The sequence below is a fragment of the Bombina bombina genome, chromosome 6 (genome assembly GCF_027579735.1).
Source record: "Bombina bombina isolate aBomBom1 chromosome 6, aBomBom1.pri, whole genome shotgun sequence".
Classification (NCBI taxonomy): domain Eukaryota; kingdom Metazoa; phylum Chordata; class Amphibia; order Anura; family Bombinatoridae; genus Bombina; species Bombina bombina.
In genome coordinates, this window is record NC_069504.1 from 14,297,048 (window position 1) to 14,320,203 (window position 23,156).

The 23,156-nt window shown below is 38.9% G+C and overlaps 2 protein-coding genes across 2 annotated transcripts in view; both read left to right on the plus strand.

Annotated features, from left to right (window-relative positions):
- Positions 1 to 23,156, plus strand: part of LOC128662718 (protein DENND6B-like) — a 574,365-nt gene that overhangs the window by 98,186 nt on the left and 453,023 nt on the right. Inside the window, exon 7 of the mRNA XM_053716624.1 lies at positions 18,025 to 18,104. Within this exon, the coding sequence (XP_053572599.1) occupies positions 18,025 to 18,104 (80 nt within the window). The remainder of the gene's footprint in view (positions 1 to 18,024; positions 18,105 to 23,156) is intronic.
- LOC128662535 (protein AF-9-like) lies at positions 11,488 to 14,077 on the plus strand. Its single transcript, XM_053716316.1, has one exon. It carries the CDS (start codon positions 11,773 to 11,775, stop codon positions 13,468 to 13,470), a length of 1,698 nt encoding a protein of 565 aa, XP_053572291.1. The 5' UTR covers positions 11,488 to 11,772; the 3' UTR covers positions 13,471 to 14,077.

The following is a 23,156-nucleotide window of genomic DNA, read 5'->3' on the forward strand; positions in this document are numbered from 1 at the left end:
TCAGACGGTTCTGCACTATTATATATTGTATTGTATAATGTGTGATGTGTACAGTGCCGGTATCACAGCTGTATAATAAATCTCTTTTCAGACGGTTCTGCACTATTATATATTGTATTGTATAATGTGTGATGTGTACAGTGCCGGTATCACAGCTGTATAATTAATCTGCTGTCAGACGGTACTGCACTATTATATATTGTATTGTATAATGTGTGATGTGTACAGTGCCGGTATCACAGCTGTACAATAAATCCCTTGTCAGACGGTACTGCACTATTATATATTGTATTGTATAATGTGTGATGTGTACAGTGCCGGTATCACAGCTGTATAATAAATCTCTTTTCAGACGGTTCTGCACTATTATATATTGTATTGTATAATGTGTGATGTGTACAGTGCCGGTATCACAGCTGTATAATAAATCTCTTGTCAAACGGTACTGCACTATTTTATATTGTATTGTATAATGTGTGATGTGTTCAGTGCCGGTATCACAGCCATATAATAAATCTCTTGTCAGACGGTACTGCACTATTATATTTTGTATTGTATAATGTGTGATGTGTTCAGTGCCGGTATCACAGCCATATAATAAATCTCTTGTCAGACGGTACTGCACTATTATATTTTGTATTGTATAATCTGTGATGTGTACAGTGCCGGTATCACAGCTGTATAATTAATCTGTTGTGAGACGGTACTGCACTATTATATTTTGTATTGTATAATGTGTGATGTGTACAGTGCCGGTATAAAAGCCGTATAATAAATCTGTTGTCAGACGGTTCTGCACTATTATATATTGTATTGTATAATGTGTGATGTGTACAGTGCCGGTATCACAGCTGTATAATAAATCCCTTCTCAGACGGTACTGCACTATTATATATTGTATTGTATAACGTGTGATGTGTACAGTGCCGGTATCACAGCTGTATAATAAATCTCTTGTCAGACGGTACTGCACTATTATATATTGTATTGTATAATGTGTGATGTGTACAGTGCTGGTATTATAGCCGTATAATTAATCTCTTGTCAGACGGTACTGCACTATTATATATTGTATTGTATAATGTGTGATGTGTTCAGTGCCGGTATCACAGCTGTATAATACATCTCTTGTCAGACGGTACTGCACTATTATATATTGTATTGTATGATGTGTACAGTGCCGGTATCACAGCTGTATAATAAATCTCTTGTCAGACGGTACTGCACTATTATATATTGTATTGTATGATGTGTACAGTGCCGGTATGACAGCTGTATAATACATCTCTTGTCAGACGGTACTGCACTATTATATATTGTATTGTATGATGTGTACAGTGCCGGTATCACAGCTGTATAATAAATCTCTTTTCAGACGGTTCTGCACTATTATATATTGTATTGTATGATGTGTACAGTGCCGGTATCACAGCTGTATAATAAATCCCTTGTCAGACGGTTCTGCACTATTATATATTGTATTGTATAATGTGTGATGTGTTCAGTGCCGGTATCACATCTGTATAATAAATCTCTTGTCATACGGTACTGCACTATTATATATTGTATTTTATAATGTGTGATGTGTACAGTGCCGGTATCACAGCTGTATAATAAATCCCTTGTCAGACGGTACTGCACTATTATATATTGTATTGTATAATGTGTGATGTGTACAGTGCCGGTATCACAGCCGTATAATAAATCCCGTGTCAGACGGTACTGCACTGTTATATATTGTATTGTATAATGTGTGATGTGTACAGTGCCGGTATCACAGCTGTATAATAATTCAATTGTCACATAGTTCTGCACTATTTTATATTGTATTGTATAATGTGTGATGTGTTCAGTGCCGGTATCACAGCCGTATAATAAATCCCTTGTCAGACGGTTCTGCACTATTATATATTGTAATGTATAATGTGTGATGTGTACAGTGCCGGTATCACATCTGTATAATAAATCTCTTGTCAGACGGTACTGCACTATTATATATCGTATTGTATAATGTGTGATGTGTACAGTGCTGGTATCACATCTGTATAATAAATCTCTTGTCAGACGGTTCTGCACTATTATATATTGTATTGTATAATGTGTGATGTGTACAGTGCCGGTATCACAGCCGTATAATAAATCTCTTGTCAGACGGTTCTGCACTATTATATATTGTATTGTATAATCTGTGATGTGTACAGTGCCGGTATCACAGCTGTATAATTAATCTGTTGTCAGACGGTTCTGCACTATTATATATTGTATTGTATAATGTGTGATGTGTTCAGTGCCGGTATCACAGCTGTATAATTAATCTCTTGTCAGACGGTACTGCACTATTTTATATTGTATTGTATAATGTGTGATGTGTTCAGTGCCGGTATCACAGCTGTATAATAAATCTCTTGTCAGACGGTACTGCACTATTATATATTGTATTGTATAATGTGTGATGTGTTCAGTGCCGGTATCACAGCTGTATAATAAATCTCTTTTCAGACGGTTCTGCACTATTATATATTGTATTGTATAATGTGTGATGTGTACAGTGCCGGTATCACAGCTGTATAATAAATCTCTTGTCAGACGGTACTGCACTATTATATATTGTATTGTATAATGTGTGATGTGTACAGTGCCGGTATCACATCTGTATAATCTCTTGTCAGACGGTTCTGCACTATTATATATTGTATTGTATAATGTGTGATGTGTACAGTGCCGGTATCACAGCTGTATAATAAATCCCTTGTCAGACGGTACTGCACTATTATATATTGTATTGTATAACGTGTGATGTGTACAGTGCCGGTACTGTCAGACGGTACTGCACTATTATATATTGTATTGTATAATGTGTGATGTGTACAGTGCTGGTATTATAGCCGTATAATTAATCTCTTGTCAGACGGTACTGCACTATTATATATTGTATTGTATAATGTGTGATGTGTTCAGTGCCGGTATCACAGCTGTATAATACATCTCTTGTCAGACGGTACTGCACTATTATATATTGTATTGTATGATGTGTACAGTGCCGGTATCACAGCTGTATAATACATCTCTTGTCAGACGGTACTGCACTATTATATATTGTATTGTATGATGTGTACAGTGCCGGTATCACAGCTGTATAATAAATCTCTTTTCAGACGGTTCTGCACTATTATATATTGTATTGTATGATGTGTACAGTGCCGGTATCACAGCTGTATAATAAATCCCTTGTCAGATGGTTCTGCACTATTATATATTGTATTGTATAATGTGTGATGTGTTCAGTGCCGGTATCACAGCCGTATAATAAATCCCTTGTCAGACGGTACTGCACTATTATATATTGTATTGTATAATGTGTGATGTGTACAGTGCCGGTATCACAGCTGTATAATAAATCCCTTGTCAGACGGTACTGCACTATTATATATTGTATTGTATAATGTGTGATGTGTACAGTGCCGGTATCACAGCTGTATAATAAATCTCTTGTCAGACGGTACTGCACTATTATATATTGTATTGTATAATGTGTGATGTGTTCAGTGCCGGTATCACAGCTGTATAATAAATCTCTTGTCAGACGGTTCCGCACTATTATATATTGTATTGTATAATGTGTGATGTGTACAGTGCCGGTATCACAGCCGTATAATAATTCAATTGTCACATAGTTCTGCACTATTTTATATTGTATTGTATAATGTGTGATGTGTTCAGTGCCGGTATCACAGCCGTATAATAAATCCCTTGTCAGACGGTTCTGCACTATTATATATTGTAATGTATAATGTGTGATGTGTACAGTGCCGGTATCACATCTGTATAATAAATCTCTTGTCAGACGGTACTGCACTATTATATATCGTATTGTATAATGTGTGATGTGTACAGTGCTGGTATCACATCTGTATAATAAATCTCTTGTCAGACGGTTCTGCACTATTATATATTGTATTGTATAATGTGTGATGGGTACAGTGCCGGTATCATAGCCGTATAATAAATCTCTCGTCAGACGGTACTGCACTATTATGAATTGTATTGTATAATGTGTGATGTGTACAGTGCTAGTATCATAGCCGTATAATAAATTTCTTGTCAGACGGTTCTGCACTATTATATATTGTATTGTATAATGTGTGATGTGTTCAGTGCTGGTATCACAGCCGTATAATAAATCTCTTGTCAGACGGTACTGCACTATTATATATTGTATTGTATAATGTGTGATGTGTACAGTGCCGGTATCACAGCTGTATAATAAATCCCTTGTCAGACGGTACTGCACTATTATATATTGTATTGTATAACGTGTGATGTGTACAGTGCCGGTACTGTCAGACGGTACTGCACTATTATATATTGTATTGTATAATGTGTGATGTGTACAGTGCTGGTATTATAGCCGTATAATTAATCTCTTGTCAGACGGTACTGCACTATTATATATTGTATTGTATAATGTGTGATGTGTTCAGTGCCGGTATCACAGCTGTATAATACATCTCTTGTCAGACGGTACTGCACTATTATATATTGTATTGTATGATGTGTACAGTGCCGGTATCACAGCTGTATAATACATCTCTTGTCAGACGGTACTGCACTATTATATATTGTATTGTATGATGTGTACAGTGCCGGTATCACAGCTGTATAATAAATCTCTTTTCAGACGGTTCTGCACTATTATATATTGTATTGTATGATGTGTACAGTGCCGGTATCACAGCTGTATAATAAATCCCTTGTCAGATGGTTCTGCACTATTATATATTGTATTGTATAATGTGTGATGTGTTCAGTGCCGGTATCACAGCCGTATAATAAATCCCTTGTCAGACGGTACTGCACTATTATATATTGTATTGTATAATGTGTGATGTGTACAGTGCCGGTATCACAGCTGTATAATAAATCCCTTGTCAGACGGTACTGCACTATTATATATTGTATTGTATAATGTGTGATGTGTACAGTGCCGGTATCACAGCTGTATAATAAATCTCTTGTCAGACGGTACTGCACTATTATATATTGTATTGTATAATGTGTGATGTGTTCAGTGCCGGTATCACAGCTGTATAATAAATCTCTTGTCAGACGGTTCCGCACTATTATATATTGTATTGTATAATGTGTGATGTGTACAGTGCCGGTATCACAGCCGTATAATAATTCAATTGTCACATAGTTCTGCACTATTTTATATTGTATTGTATAATGTGTGATGTGTTCAGTGCCGGTATCACAGCCGTATAATAAATCCCTTGTCAGACGGTTCTGCACTATTATATATTGTAATGTATAATGTGTGATGTGTACAGTGCCGGTATCACATCTGTATAATAAATCTCTTGTCAGACGGTACTGCACTATTATATATCGTATTGTATAATGTGTGATGTGTACAGTGCTGGTATCACATCTGTATAATAAATCTCTTGTCAGACGGTTCTGCACTATTATATATTGTATTGTATAATGTGTGATGGGTACAGTGCCGGTATCATAGCCGTATAATAAATCTCTCGTCAGATGGTACTGCACTATTATGAATTGTATTGTATAATGTGTGATGTGTACAGTGCTAGTATCATAGCCGTATAATAAATTTCTTGTCAGACGGTTCTGCACTATTATATATTGTATTGTATAATGTGTGATGTGTTCAGTGCTGGTATCACAGCCGTATAATAAATCTCTTGTCAGACGGTACTGCACTATTATATATTGTATTGTATAATGTGTGATGTGTACAGTGCCGGTATCACAGCCGTATAATAAATCTCTTGTCAGACGGTTCTGCACTATTATATATTGTATTGTATAATGTGTGATGTGTTCAGTGCCGGTATCACAGCTGTATAATTAATCTGTTGTCAGACGGTACTGCACTATTTTATATTGTATTGTATAATGTGTGATGTGTACAGTGCCGGTATCACAGCTGTATAATTAATCTGTTGTCAGACGGTTCTGCACTATTATATATTGTATTGTATAATGTGTGATGTGTTCAGTGCCGGTATCACAGCTGTATAATAAATCTCTTGTCAGACGGTACTGCACTATTATATATTGTATTGTATAATGTGTGATGTGTTCAGTGCTGGTATCACAGCTGTATAATAAATCTCTTTTCAGACGGTTCTGCACTATTATATATTGTATTGTATAATGTGTGATGTCTTCAGTGCCGGTATCACAGCTGTATAATAAATCCCTTGTCAGACTGTTACGGTTGCCTCCAGGCTGGCTGGAAGTTGGACCGTAGAAAATGATGCTCCTAGCGCTCACCAAAGGAGCAGCAGCACCGTAGACTCTATAACTGCTGCGTAGCCACCATAAGTAATGCAGACTCCACGAACCACCGCTGCTGGGCTGGTATCTCGCCGTCTGCTCTGCGCCCTGGACCTACGACCAGGCTCCAGTAGGTGAACCTCTTCCTTCTGTAGCAATCCCTGTAGCTAAGGGAGTATGAAGAGCATAGCAATCCCTGTAGTGATTATAGCTGAAGCTGTCCCCTACAAACATGAGTCAAAGCTGCAAGTTAGAGGGTCGACATAGGTCTGATGTGCTGGAGCACACAGCCTGCTTTTATTGAGGTTACATGCAAACAGGACACTCTCAGGGGGAGGCATAAAATCCCCCATCACACATTTGATATTAGATAGAGAGACACTCCCTTTGACAGGCCACAACATTACTTCAGCAGATAACATTTTACACACAATAAAACAATGCAGTCCACCTTATCAATACTAGTCTGATTAGACAATGGGAAAGTTTATCACTAAACTTAATTAGAGCTGATCCCAGCAAACTTGTATTTAAAATGCTTCTTGAAGCTGAACAAAGTTATCTCTGTAGTTCTGACCAAAGGGTCTGTCACATAGCACTTAATGGCACACAATGAAACTGAACCAAGTGGGAGAAAGCCAGGGACAAGTCATTTCACAGGTCTGGGGACATAGTCTTAAAGGGGCATTGTTCACCAAAGTCACAATATGTCCCCAGACGGTTCTTAAAGGGCCATACACACCCAACAAAAGTCAATATGTCCTCAGGGGCACAATCTTCCAGGGGCCATAGTCATGTGGAAGGAGGCTGGCAAATAGGCTTCTCCAAAATCCAGGGAAGCAGGGCAATTTTCCATTTAAAGGGCCAGTTACAAACAGCAGTTTGTAACATATCTCCCCTTTTGGAGGGAGACTAACCAGGCACCTGACCTTCTGCCGGTCAGTGCCTAAGTTAGTCTCGCAACCCACCCACAAATAATCGTTAGCAGCAAAGTAGCCCCCCCACAATACGTAGTACTGGCCTGTAAGTTCCAGGTTGTAGGATGAAAGTGTAGCATCCTCGGCCTTCCTGGCGCAGCTGGGCAAATAGCTGATGGTACTTGGGGGGCAGAGGCCAGCGGCACTCTGCCCTGGTGCCAGCGCTTCTGCTGGGGTGAGGGGTTTGCAGGCCAGTTCTGTAACAAGGACAAGGTCTGTAGGGCAGAGGCCAGCAGCGCTCTGTCCTGATGCCAGCTCTTCTGCTGGGGGAATTGGGGCATAGTCCTGCCCGGTGGCAAAGGGAACATGGGGGTCAGTGGGGGTTAACATCTCCACTGTTAACCCTGGGCCCAAGTTAGGAGTTAGCTGGGGAGGGGGAGATTGGCTTACCTCCTCCTCCTGATACTCCGGCGGCCGTTGGGAAGGGAGGTCGATGCTCTCCGCTTCCTGTGGAACATGCTGCGGCTGGGGAGAGAGACCGGTTGTCTCCTCTCCCTGGAAGGCACACTCCGGCTGGGGAGGGAGGTCGATGCTCTCCCCTCCCTGTAGCTGGGTCTGTCGCTGGGGATGTGGGCCGCCTGCCCAGCATCCCTGTAGGGCCGGTAGAGAGACTGCGGTCCCATCTCCACCTGCCTGCTGGGGGTCCTCCCAGGACCAGTCTATGAGGCCTGCTGCCTCTGGTATCTCTGGTTGGGGTTGGGGAAGGAGACCGGTTGTCTCTTCCCTCTGCACAGTATACTGCCGCTGGGGAGGGAGGTCGCTGCTCTCCTCTCCCTGTGGAACATGCTGCGGCTGGGGAGAGAGACCAGGTGTCCATACCCTCAAACTCCACAGTTGGCGCTCAAAGGCTCGTGCCGCTTCGTTCTCAGTAGCCAATTCCCGGATGAGGCGACTGACTACCTCCTGTGCAGGGTCTGGACCATATCGGACTAGCCGCCTCTTTACCTCTGGAACGAAATCAGCGCCCTCATAGCGACGGATCAGGTTGAGGTGCTCTTCACAGGGTTCTGACCAGTGTCTTGTCAGCTCCATGCTGCTGTAGGTAGGGACGCTGCGCAGTGGCTAGCGTTGCCCTCAATAACTCTCCTACGATACCAGTGCTGTTGTGGTGCTGCTCCTTGCGCTAGGACGCCAATCCCACCGCTGCCGCCAAATGTTACGGTTGCCTCCAGGCTGGCTGGAAGTTGGACCGTAGAAAAGGATGCTCCTAGCTCTCACTAAAGGAGCAGCAGCACCGTAGACTCTATAACTGCTGCGTAGCCACCATAAGTAATGCAGACTCCACGAACCACCGCTGCTGGGCTGGTATCTCGCCGTCTGCTCTGCGCCCTGGACCTACGACCAGGCTCCAGTAGGTGAACCTCTTCCTTCTGTAGCAATCCCTGTAGCTAAGGGAGTATGAAGAGCATAGCAATCCCTGTAGTGATTATAGCTGAAGCTGTCCCCTACAAACATGAGTCAAAGCTGCAAGTTAGAGGGTCAACATAGGTCTGATGTGCTGGAGCACACAGCCTGCTTTTTATTGAGGTTACATGCAAACAGGACACTCTCAGGGGGAGGCATAAAATCCCCCATCACACATTTGATATTAGATAGAGAGACACTCCCTTTGACAGGCCACAACATTACTTTAGCAGATAACATTTTACACACAATAAAACAATGCAGTCCACCTTATCACTACTAGAAGTCTGATTAGACAATGGGAAAGTTTATCACTAAACTTAATTAGAGCTGATCCCAGCAAACTTGTATTTAAAATGCTTCTTGAAGCTGAACAAAGTTATCTCTGTAGTTCTGACCAAAGGGTCTGTCACATAGCACTTAATGGCACACAATGAAACTGAACCAAGTGGGAGAAAGCCAGGGACAAGTCATTTCACAGGTCTGGGGACATAGTCTTAAAGGGGCATTGTTCACCAAAGTCACAATATGTCCCCAGACGGTTCTTAAAGGGCCATACACACCCAACAAAAGTCAATATGTCCTCAGGGGCACAATCTTCCAGGGGCCATAGTCATGTGGAAGGAGGCTGGCAAATAGGCTTCTCCAAAATCCAGGGAAGCAGGGCAATTTTCCATTTAAAGGGCCAGTTACAAACAGCAGTTTGTAACACAGACGGTACTGCACTATTATATATTGTATTGTATAATGTGTGATGTGTTCAGTGCCGGTATCACATCTGTATAATAAATCTCTTGTCAGACGGTACTGCACTATTATGAATTGTATTTTATAATGTGTGATGTATTCAGTGCCGGTATCACAGCCGTATAATAAATCCCTTGTCAGACGGTTCTGCACTATTATATACTGTATTGTATAATCTGTGATGTGTTCAGTGCCGGTATCACAGCTGTATAATTAATCTGTTGTCAGACGGTTCTGCACTATTATATATTGTATTGTATAATGTGTGATGTGTTCAGTGTCGGTATCACAGCCATATAATAAATCTCTTGTCAGACGGTACTGCACTATTATGAATTGTATTGTATAATGTGTGATGTGTACAGTGCTAGTATCATAGCCGTATAATAAATTTCTTGTCAGACGGTACTGCACTATTATATATCGTATTGTATAATGTGTGATGTGTTCAGTGCCTGTATCACATCTGTATAATAAATCTCTTGTTAGACGGTTCTGCACTATTATATACTGTATTGTATAATCTGTGATGTGTTCAGTGCCGGTATCACAGCTGTATAATTAATCTGTTGTCAGACGGTTCTGCACTATTATATATTGTATTGTATAATGTGTGATGTGTTCAGTGCCGGTATCACAGCCGTATAATAAATCCCTTGTCAGACGGTTCTGCACTATTATATATTGTATTGTATAATGTGTGATGTGTACAGTGCCGGTATCACATCTGTATAATAAATCTGTTGTCAGACGGTACTGCACTATTATATATTGTATTGAATAATGTGTGATGTGTTCAGTGCCGGTATCACAGCTGTATAATTAATCTGTTGTCAGACGGTACTGCACTATTATATACTGTATTGTATAATGTGTGATGTGTTCAGTGCCGGTATCACAGCTGTATAATTAATCTGTTGTCAGACGGTACTGCACTATTATATATTATATTGTATAATGTGTGATGTGTTCAGTGCCGGTATCACAGCTGTATAATTAATCTGTTGTCAGACGGTACTGCACTATTATATATTGTATTGTATAATGTGTGATGTGTTCAGTGCCGGTATCACAGCTGTATAATTAATCTGTTGTCAGACGGTTCTGCACTATTATATATTGTATTGTATAATGTGTGATGTGTTCAGTGCCGGTATCACAGCTGTATAATTAATCTGTTGTCAGGCGGTACTGCACTATTATATATTGTATTGTATAATGTGTGATGTGTTCAGTGCCGGTATCACAGCTGTATAATGAATCTGTTGTCAGACGGTTCTGCACTATTATATATTGTATTGTATAATGTGTGATGTGTTCAGTGCCGGTATCACAGCCATATAATAAATCTCTTGTCGTCCCTACAGCACCGTGTTATGTCTGAGTATTGGTGTCAAGCACGCATGCTCACATCAGCTCTTGGGCTCAGTTTAATGAGAGAGAAGCAGACAGATAGGGGGGAGAATAGCTGAAGAGAAAGCCACCGCAATGTCTGCCATCTCCCTGCTGCCCTCTACCTCCTCCTCTTGATCCCCCTCCCTCTTGACTAGGGTAACACAAATAAGGAATAAGGGGCTGCCCTAGGCATGGCCAGCTCAGTGAAGAGAGGGGGTGGAACAAGCCTCTGAACCCTCTGCAGACCGGCTCAGCCTGCAGAAACAGCGCTGCCATCTGTATAGCACTACTGCAATCTGAACTGTCAGCGCTAGTCATTTTTTTGTTTCTTCTCCTGGATTGTGATTATTTCATTATTTTGTTTTTTGCACTTGCCTTGGCAAATAAAGAAGACCAGGAGCCAGACAGCTGTAGCAGTGGGTGAGCGTTTGCAATGGGATCGGATGAGTGGGTAGATGGGCATCTGGATCGGATACAGGAGGTTGGGTACGCTCTGGGTTGAGGACATCTCCAGAGGTAAAGCGGTATAAGCGGCCTCGCTGGACCAGAACCCAGCTGGGGCGTCATCATGTGGATTGATCACTGAGGAAATCTAGAGCAACACCTGAGAGTAGCGGAAGAGCATGGTTATGGATTACAACTAAGTGGATCAGCACTACCTTGGATCACCATCTGGATTTCAATATTCAAACAGAATCAACTTTTTTTTTTGTATCGGAAAGAGTACAAGCACCTGGATTTAACATCAGCAGTGGTTGGGGGGCTACGTGGATTTCCTCCAAGCACCTGCAGGAGGTGGATGAAGTACTGGATCGTTCGAATTGGGATCTAAAAGCGGCAGGGAAGGTGGATCCGGATCAGCAGCAGTATTGGTTTAGCAGATTGTTAGTAATAAAGGCAGCTCGGAGTTCCAGGAGCTGCAGCTGCAGGAGGCGCCGCTAGCATGTGTGCTGTACAAGTAAAGCTAGAACTGGGTCACCGAGCCCAGGTCAGAAAAAAACCCACACTAGAAGGATTCACCCACGATTGGATGGTGTTTGTTAGAGGGCCAGAGCACAGCAATATTCAGCATTTTGTGGAGAAAGTTGTCTTTCATTTGCACGAGAGCTTCCCCCGACCTAAAAGAGTGTGTAAAGACCCACCATACAAAGTTGAAGAATCCGGATATGCTGGTTTTATTTTGCCAATAGAAGTCTACTTTAAAAATAAGGAAGAACCTAAGAAAGTTCGGTTTGATTATGATTTATTTCTGCATCTTGAAGGCCACCCACCTGTAAACCATCTCCGTTGTGAGAAACTAACCTTCAACAATCCCACTGAGGAATTCAGGAGGAAACTGTTAAAAGCCGGAGGGATCATGGTCATGTCAGAGGGCTCATCCTTCTCTTCAGGCACAAGCCTTCACCTCCCTAGCCTTCCTAGTAATTCACTGTCTTTCTCAGATGTTAAGAAGAGCAAATCATCTCATGGATCCAAGGACCCAAATAAACTTGTTAGCATAAACAGCAACAGCATTAGCTTGTCAAAACCCCACAAATCGTCAAAGGAGCACAAAGAGAAATCTTCAAAAGACTCAAAAGAACATAGAAGTGCCTTCAAAGAACCTTCCAGGGAACATAACAAATCTTCCAAAGAATCCTCTAAAAAACCCAAAGAAAACAAACCACTTAAAGATGAAAAAATTGTCCCTAAAATGGCATTTAAGGAACCTAAACCTATGTCAAAAGAATCTAGGTGTGAGAACAATAACATCCTTACAGTGTCAAGTGGACACCAACAAGAAAAGAAGGTCTCTAGTAAGAGGCCTTCACATATGGACTCCGAGGACTCGCTGGTTAGGAAACGGAAAAAAAGCAATTCTGAGTCATCGCTTAAAAATGTATCTAATTCCTCGCTCCTGGTTTTGTCATCTTCAGAAATAAAAAAAACTTTGAGGGACAAGTCTCAGCCTAAAACTGGAAAGGTAAAAATTGAAAGTGAAGTCATGGATAAGAAGAAGTTATCTCTACCCCCCTTTGAAGATATTGTGGACCCTAACGACACAGACGTGGAGGATAACATGTCATCTAAATCAGAGTCAGGTCAACCAAGTCCTGCCAGTTCTAGTTCCAGTTTGGCTCCATCTCATAACCACAGACAAGGACATCTTAGGCCGACAATAAAAGATTTACATTCTGATGAGAATGAAGATGAATCTGATGACGCAGACGAAAACGACTCTGAGGGCGAGAGGACAGTCCACATGCACAGTGGAAGCAGGGCCCGCAGAATCAGCTTAAGTGATGGAAGCAATAGTGAAAGTAGTTCCGTTTCATCACCTTTACGGAATGACCCTCCCACATTGTTAAAAACTAGCAATAACCAGATCCTGGAGGTAAAAAGTCCGATTAAACAGAACAAATCTGAAAAGCAGATAAAGAATGGAGACTGCGATAAGGCTTATCTAGATGAATTAGTTGAATTGCACAGAAGATTAATGACGCTACGGGAAAGACATGTACTTCAACAGATAGTGAATCTTATAGAAGAAACTGGACATTTCCATATCACAAACACAACCTTTGACTTTGACTTATGCTCCTTGGACAAATCCACAGTACGTAAACTACAGAGTTACCTGGAAACGTCAGGAGCATCTTGAGGGTGTGTCAGAATTATGCGGACATTGATGGTCATAGATAAATAAGTGAATTAATAAATTACTGAACTGTTGATAATTATTCAGGATTTAAAAAAAAAAAACCCTCAAAGAGGGATAAAGAAAACCTCCTTTTTTTTTTCTTTTTTTTTTTTAAGGATAAAAGAGGAAAAATGTTGCAACAAGAAGGGTGATCCTTCTCATTAATATGTTATTGGAGATTAAACCTGGAAAGCCTTGAAAAAATAAACACAACATTACCTATTTTGTAAACTGTGTTTGGTATCATGTGTCGCTTAGTGGCATTTAAGTCCACAAGATGTATGCATGTTCAACACAACACTGCCTTACTACGTGACTCATCTATTTATTGTTCTATACCTAGATTCCAAAAGTCACTGGGGAAATGACACTACCAGATCTACAAGCCACTATGTGCATCCCAAATACGTGCTCCGTTTTTTCGAGCTGGGCTGCCTTCAGAAATCTTATGGCTAAAACCATATGAACAGTTCTCTAATCAACACTTGATTTATGTTTTCAATGCTATGTGTTCAGGACTTGTCAACACAATAATAAAGTTCCCAAACGTGGACCAAGTTTAATTTTACAGTCAGCCTTGTTTGTTTCAGGGTAATTGTTTCCATGACATCATCATATGGACCAACCGCAACAAATGAATGCACCAAATAGCATTAAGTGAATTGTAGCCTTACTATAAACTAGTACAGTGTCCTGATAAAAGAATAGGTGTTGAGTTGATCTGAATCTAGCATTGTTTGTCTTTTTGATATGCTTGTGTCTATTGCAGTCATACTTATATAAAGAAATATAACTAAGGGCAGCCTACAGTTTCTTTGTTGGAAAGTATTCTGTTCCTTCATTTCTTTCTTAAAACAAAATGCTGTTTGAACGTCTTTATCCGGGACTATTTATTACAAGTTTTCACTGTTAATGGCTGGCAATTGTGATAATTATTGTTACCATGGACAAAATGGCATTCAAGTTTAGTGTTTTTTTTATTAATGTTATTTTTTACATTTCTGTATGTTCACCTGTTTCATTTATGGTTCACTAATGTAAACTTGTTTTTCTACTCAAAAACAATTTTTTTTTTCCTTGAATAATCTTACACAGTGATCTTTTGGGATCAGTTGGTTTTTGAGTAACTTCAGAAATTCAATGTTTTGTTTACAAATTTTTTCTATGCTTGAAAGATAAAAATTGGCTTAAAAAAAAAAAAAAAAAATCTCTTGTCAGACAGTTCTGCACTATTATATATTGTATTGTATAATGTGTGATGTGTTCAGTGCCGGTATCACAGCTGTATAATTAATCTGTTGTCAGACGGTTCTGCACTATTATATATTGTATTGTATAATGTGTGATGTGTTCAGTGCCGGTATCACAGCCGTATAATAAATCTCTTGTCAGACGGTACTGCACTATTATATACTGTATTGTATAATGTGTGATGTATTCAGTGCCGGTATCACAGCTGTATAATTAATCTGTTGTCAGACGGTTCGGCACTATTATATATTGTATTGTATAATGCGTGATGTGTTCAGTGCTGGTATCACATCTGTATAATAAATCTCTTGTCAGACGGTACTGCACTATTATATATTGTATTTTATAATGTGTGATGTGTACAGTGCCGGTATCACAGCCGTATAATAAATCTCTTGTCAGACGGTACTGCACTATTATATATTGTATTTTATAATGTGTGATGTGTACAGTGCCGGTATCACAGCCGTATAATAAATTTCTTGTCAGACGGTTCTGCACTATTATATATTGTATTGTATAATGTGTGATGTGTTCAGTGCCGGTATCACAGCTGTACAATAAATCCCTTGTCAGACGGTTCTGCACTATTATATATTGTATTGTATAATGTGTGATGTGTACAGTGCCGGTATCACAGCCGTATAATAAATCTCTTGTCAGACGGTTCTGCACTATTATATATTGTATTGTATAATGTGTGATGTGTTCAGTGCCGGTATCACAGCTGTATAATTAATCTGTTGTCAGACGGTTCTCCACTATTATATATTGTATTGTATAATGTGTGATGTGTTCAGTGCTGGTATCACATCTGTATAATAAATCTCTTGTCAGACGGTTCTGCACTATTATATATTGTATTGTATAATGTGTGATGTGTACAGTGCCGGTATCACAGCTGTATAATTAATCTGTTGTCAGACGGTTCTGCACTATTATATATTGTATTGTATAATGTGTGATGTGTACAGTGCCGGTATCACAGCTGTATAATTAATCTGTTGTCAGACGGTTCTGCACTATTATATATTGTATTGTATAATGTGTGATGTGTACAGTGCCGGTATCACAGCTGTATAATTAATCTCTTGTCAGACGGTTCTGCACTATTATATATTGTATTGTATAATGTGTGATGTGTACAGTGCCGGTATCACAGCTGTATAATTAATCTGTTGTCAGACGGTTCTGCACTATTATATATTGTATTGTATAATGTGTGATGTGTACAGTGCCGGTATCACAGCTGTATAATTAATCTGTTGTCAGACGGTTCTGCACTATTATATATTGTATTGTATAATGTGTGATGTGTTCAGTGCTGGTATCACATCTGTATAATAAATCTCTTGTCAGACGGTACTGCACTATTATATATTGTATTGTATAATGTGTGATGTGTTCAGTGCCGGTATCACAGCTGTATAATTAATCTGTTGTCAGACGGTTCTGCACTATTATATATTGTATTGTATAATGTGTGATGTGTTCAGTGCCGGTATCACAGCTGTATAATTAATCTGTTGTCAGACGGTACTGCACTATTATATATTATATTGTATAATGTGTGATGTGTTCAGTGCCGGTATCACAGCTGTATAATTAATCTGTTGTCAGACGGTACTGCACTATTATATATTGTATTGTATAATGTGTGATGTGTTCAGTGCCGGTATCACAGCTGTATAAAAAATCTCTTGTCAGACAGTTCTGCACTATTATATATTGTATTGTATAATGTGTGATGTGTTCAGTGCCGGTATCACAGCTGTATAATTAATCTGTTGTCAGACGGTTCTGCACTATTATATATTGTATTGTATAATGTGTGATGTGTTCAGTGCCGGTATCACAGCTGTATAATAAATCCCTTGTCAGACGGTACTGCACTATTATATATTGTATTGTATAATGTGTGATGTGTTCAGTGCCGGTATCACAGCTGTATAATTAATCTGTTGTCAGACGGTTCTGCACTATTATATATTGTATTGTATAATGTGTGATGTGTTCAGTGCCGGTATCACAGCTGTATAATTAATCTGTTGTCAGACGGTACTGCACTATTATATATTGTATTGTATAATGTGTGATGTGTTCAGTGCCGGTATCACAGCTGTATAATTAATCTGTTGTCAGACGGTTCTGCACTATTATATATTGTATTGTATAATATGTGATGTGTTCAGTGCCGGTATCACAGCCGTATAATAAATCTCTTGTCAGACAGTTCTGCACTATTATATACTGTATTGTATAATGTGTGATGTATTCAGTGCCGGTATCACAGCTGTATAATTAATCTGTTGTCAGACGGTTCTGCACTATTATATATTGTATTGTATAATGTGTGATGTGTTCAGTGCCGGTATCACAGCCGTATAATAAATCTCTTGTCAGACGGTACTGCACTATTATATATTGTATTGTATAATGTGTGATGTGTTCAGTGCCGGTATCACAGCTGTATAATTAATCTGTTGTCAGACGGTTCTGCACTATTATATATTGTATTGTATAATGTGTGATGTGTTCAGTGCCGGTATCACAGCCGTATAATAAATCTCTTGTCAGACGGTACTGCACTATTATATATTGTATTGTATAATGTGTGATGTGTTCAGTGCCGGTATCAGAGCTGTATAATTAATCTGTTGTCAGACGGTTCTGCACTATTATATATTGTATTGTATAATGTGTGATGTGTTCAGTGCCGGTATCACAGCCGTATAATAAATCTCTTGTCAGACGGTACTGCACTATTATATATTGTATTGTATAATGTGTGATGTGTTCAGTGCCGGTATCAGAGCTGTATAATTAATCTGTTGTCAGACGGTTCTGCACTATTATATATTGTATTGTATAATGTGTGATGTGTTCAGTGCCGGTATCACAGCCATATAATAAATCTCTTGTCAGACAGTTCTGCACTATTATATACTGTATTGTATAATGTGTGATGTGTTCAGTGCCGGTATTACAGCCGTATAATAAATCTCTTGTCAGACAGTTCTGCACTATTATATATTGTATTTTATAATGTGTGATGTGTACAGTGCCGGTATTACAGCCGTATAATAAATCTCTTGTCAGACAGTTCTGCACTATTATATATTCTATTATTTAATGCGTGATGTATTCAGTGCCGGTTTTACAGCTTTATACTGATTGTCTTGTCAGACTATTCTGCACTATTATATATTGTTGCTCTAATGCCAAACTGAATGAGTAACTGTATGTTCCTTTTCATTTCCATAGTTTGTAATCAGATTGACCGGTGGCCGCTCCCAGAGACTGGGCTCTCCTTGTCGCTTCCCATAATGGGGCTTGTTCTCCAGGTACAAGAGACTGTGGTTAATGTGCACAGAGCGTGCGGTTTTTGTGTGCTTGGGTGGTTATAAGGCAGATGTTGCTGGATGCGCACCCAGAAATGAACTGTAGATGAGGGGAGCTACACAATCAGATTTACTGTAAAGTAAATGATTAGTCAGAATTTCAGTTACACGGACCTGGCTGTTTGTGGATACTCTGGTTGTGGGTAGATCTGACTGTCTGTGTGTGCCCAGATGTGATTACATGTGCCCAACTGTGACTGCTGGCCTTTATCCATAAGTGACTGCGTGTGCCCAGGTGTGACTGTCGGCCTTTATCCAGATGTGACTGCGTGTACCCAGGTGTGACTGCCTGACTTTATCTAAATGTGACTATGTGTGACCAGCTATGACTGTCTGACATTATCCAGAAGTGATTGTGTGTGCCCAGGTGTGACTGTCTGACCTTAAACAGAAGTGGCTGCGTGTGCCCAGGTGTGACTGCTGGCCTTTATCCAGATGTGACTGCGTGTGCCCAGGTGTGACTGTCGGCCTTTATCCAGAAGTGACTGCGTGTGCCCAGGTGTGACTGACGGCCTTTATCCAGAAGTGACTGCGTGTACCCAGGTGTGACTGTCGGCCTTTATCCAGAAGTGACTGCGTGTACCCAGGTGTGACTGTCGGCCTTTATCCAGATGTGACTGCGTGTGCCCAGCTGTGACTGTCTGACATTATCCAGAAGTGATTGTGTGTGCCCAGGTGTGACTGTCTGACCTTAAACAGAAGTGACTGCGTGTGCCCAGGTGTGACTGTCGGCCTTTATCCAGAAGTGACTGTGTGTGCCCAGGTGTGACTGACGGCCTTTATCCAGAAGTGACTGCGTGTACCCAGGTGTGACTGTCGGCCTTTATCCAGAAGTGACTGCGTGTACCCAGGTGTGACTGTCGGCCTTTATCCAGATGTGACTGCGTGTGCCCAGGTGTGACTGTCTGACATTATCCAGAAGTGATTGGGTGTGCCCAGCTGTGACTGTCTGACATTATCCAGAAGTGATTGTGTGTGCCCAGGTGTGACTGTCTGACCTTAAACAGAAGTTGTTTAGAGGAAAAGAGGGGGGGGAGTAAAAGGGAGTAGAGTTACAAGAATGGTACCAGGTTTAGCCTATATTAATTTGTAATAATAGTATTCTAATTACTAGAATTTGAGTTTGTATATAACAACAGTGAGACCTGGAGTGGATTATTCAATAGGGCAACTGACAACAACTAGACAAACTAGTTGTAACTGAGAGTACAACAAAGTTTAAAGAGAGAATAATTCCACTGAGTATTATCAGACTAACTCTACTAATATCAAAAAGTGTTCAAAATAATTAAATCGTTCCCAATCATTCATACATTAAAGTTTATTAAATTAACTAAGGAACTCACACTCATTCAGTAGCAAAGGCTGTGAATTAAAACCATTTGAACTCTGTGGTTTGCATAATAGCTATTAGATATATCAGTCCACTATTCAATATCCCCAATCCGTTTTTGAATTAGAATTAACTAAGCCCTTACAATCCGAGGGCTGTATTAATATTAATATATGATAATAAAGGATTGGAGGACATAAATTAAACCACTTCTTAATCTATTTTCCACAAGAGTAAGCACATTAAAAACAAAACAACAGGAGAGACTAAGCTGCCCCTGCCGGACCCCTGACGCGCATTTCACGAACGCTTCCTCAGAGGGGGTGCGGGCCGCTGCTACTCGGCGTCTTTTATTTAATTGCAATGCCCACCACTCATACCGGATTGGTTAAACGAATGGGAGTTGTCTCCCTATGATTAGCTGAATATCCTATCCATCAGAGCATCAGCATCTTACGTATAAGGAACTCGAGATTAGACAGTGGGTGTGATTCTGGTCATCGCTTAGTCATAGCGGTAGGACCAATCCACAGCAGGGTTGTCATTCCTATACGGGGCGTGAAAGTTAGAGCTATTGTAATTGGACGATCAAGTGTCTCAGCACTATTTGTAAATATCGAGATTCACGAATTATAAATTCATCTGTAAATCTCTTTACACATCTACAATAAGTAATTTTCGAGACTATTGTTTTTTACCCGCTCTGAAACGGATTAATAACAGGGTATATTAATGCAAAATGTGATATAAGACATGCAGACATTTCCTACCCTTATTACGCATAAACGGCTCTAATGATCCACAATTAAAGCTTACTATAATATACAAACTGGTTATTCAGAGGTTTGCGATGTTTGTTGTTACTTTATCTTATATTCATTCACAGTAGATAATCACTGTTATATTGTTATTTATTATAAGGGTCTCAAATGTGCTCTTAAGACAGATATCAGTATATTAAGTTTACATTGGATGTTTGTACTGCATGATTTTTTATATTGCATTGTAAAGTTTATTCCTCCTATCTTAGAGGTTAATGTTAATGCACATACTGTCAACATAATATTTGCTTTTTTGCAAAAGGTCTTAGCTACAACTGCGTGTTAGAATACCTATGTTGTTACAAAAATATCTGTTGAACCAAAAATCATGACTGCAAATCCTATTTACTAGATTAGCTAATAGAGGAAGGGGTATGATATGAGTAAGAAATTTTATTAATTTACAGGAATTCAATATATTGTCCTTATATTATGAGGACAGATAATATACCTAGATAAATAAAGATAAGAGATATACGTGAATATTTATATTTATCTTAGCAGTGGCAGTATTAGGAACTAGATACTAATGTGTACAAAGGAGAATTTTTGTGTATAGTGGAGAGATTCTGTCTCTTTGTGATAAGTGCAAAAAATAAAAAAATACGAGGAATAAAAAGGGAAATAAACAACAATAGACCCAAAAATCTATTACTAGTGCAAAAGTCTTGTGGTAAGTGTGATTTATTTATAAAGTAACATAATTGCGTTACTTTCATATATGATGGGGTTAATAGAAACCCATTATAATAGTGAAAAAATGGTATATAATTAATATATTAATTTTATAAGGAATATCTGTTTCGAGTATCCTTACGTAGTGGTTATCACTTTTATTAGGAGCATCTTATTAGAGTCTCCTTGTGAGGTAACTGTAACTTTTACCCAGGTGTAAAGTGCTTTATAAATATAATTTAATACTAAATAGTGAAATGGTGCAAAGAAGCATGTTCGTTCAATTCCTTATTTGCATCAAGGTATTGTAACTTGTATTTATTATTACACATGATGTTATATATTGATTTATGATATTTTTTAATTAATTTTATTACTTGATCATGCCTTATTATATTGACTGTAATTCCTGATGTCTTGCAGAGAATGCAAGACATCAGGAATTACAGTCAATATAATAAGGCATGATCAAGTAATAAAATTAATTAATTAATAAATACAAGTTACAATACCTTGATGCAAATAAGGAATTGAACGAACATGCTTCTTTGCACCATTTCACTATTTAGTATTAAATTATATTTATAAAGCACTTTACACCTGGGTAAAAGTTACAGTTACCTCACAAGGAGACTCTAATAAGATGCTCCTAATAAAAGTGATAACCACTACGTAAGGATACTCGAAACAGATATTCCTTATAAAATTAATATATTAATTATATACCATTTTTTCACTATTATAATGGGTTTCTATTAACCCCATCATATATGAAAGTAACGCAATTATGTTACTTTATAAATAAATCACACTTACCACAAGACTTTTGCACTAGTAATAGATTTTTGGGTCTATTGTTGTTTATTTCCCTTTTTATTCCTCGTATTTTTTTATTTTTTGCACTTATCACAAAGAGACAGAATCTCTCCACTATACACAAAAATTCTCCTTTGTACACATTAGTATCAAGTTCCTAATACTGCCACTGCTAAGATAAATATAAATATTCACGTATATCTCTTATCTTTATTTATCTAGGTATATTATCTGTCCTCATAATATAAGGATAATATATTGAATTCCTGTAAATTAATAAAATTTCTTACTCATATCATACCCCTTCCTCTATTAGCTAATCTAGTAAATAGGATTTGCAGTCATGATTTTTGGTTCAACAGATATTTTTGTAACAACATAGGTATTCTAACACGCAGTTGTAGCTAAGACCTTTTGCAAAAAAGCAAATATTATGTTGACAGTATGTGCATTAACATTAACCTCTAAGATAGGAGGAATAAACTTTACAATGCAATATAAAAAATCATGCAGTACAAACATCCAATGTAAACTTAATATACTGATATCTGTCTTAAGAGCACATTTGAGACCCTTATAATAAATAACAATATAACAGTGATTATCTACTGTGAATGAATATAAGATAAAGTAACAACAAACATCGCAAACCTCTGAATAACCAGTTTGTATATTATAGTAAGCTTTAATTGTGGATCATTAGAGCCGTTTATGCGTAATAAGGGTAGGAAATGTCTGCATGTCTTATATCACATTTTGCATTAATATACCCTGTTATTAATCCGTTTCAGAGCGGGTAAAAAACAATAGTCTCGAAAATTACTTATTGTAGATGTGTAAAGAGATTTACAGATGAATTTATAATTCGTGAATCTCGATATTTACAAATAGTGCTGAGACACTTGATCGTCCAATTACAATAGCTCTAACTTTCACGCCCCGTATAGGAATGACAACCCTGCTGTGGATTGGTCCTACCGCTATGACTAAGCGATGACCAGAATCACACCCACTGTCTAATCTCGAGTTCCTTATACGTAAGATGCTGATGCTCTGATGGATAGGATATTCAGCTAATCATAGGGAGACAACTCCCATTCGTTTAACCAATCCGGTATGAGTGGTGGGCATTGCAATTAAATAAAAGACGCAGAGTAGCAGCGGCCCGCACCCCCTCTGAGGAAGCGTTCGTGAAATGCGCGTCAGGGGTCCGGCAGGGGCAGCTTAGTCTCTCCTGTTGTTTTGTTTTTAATGTGCTTACTCTTGTGGAAAATAGATTAAGAAGTGGTTTAATTTATGTCCTCCAATCCTTTATTATCATATATTAATATTAATACAGCCCTCGGATTG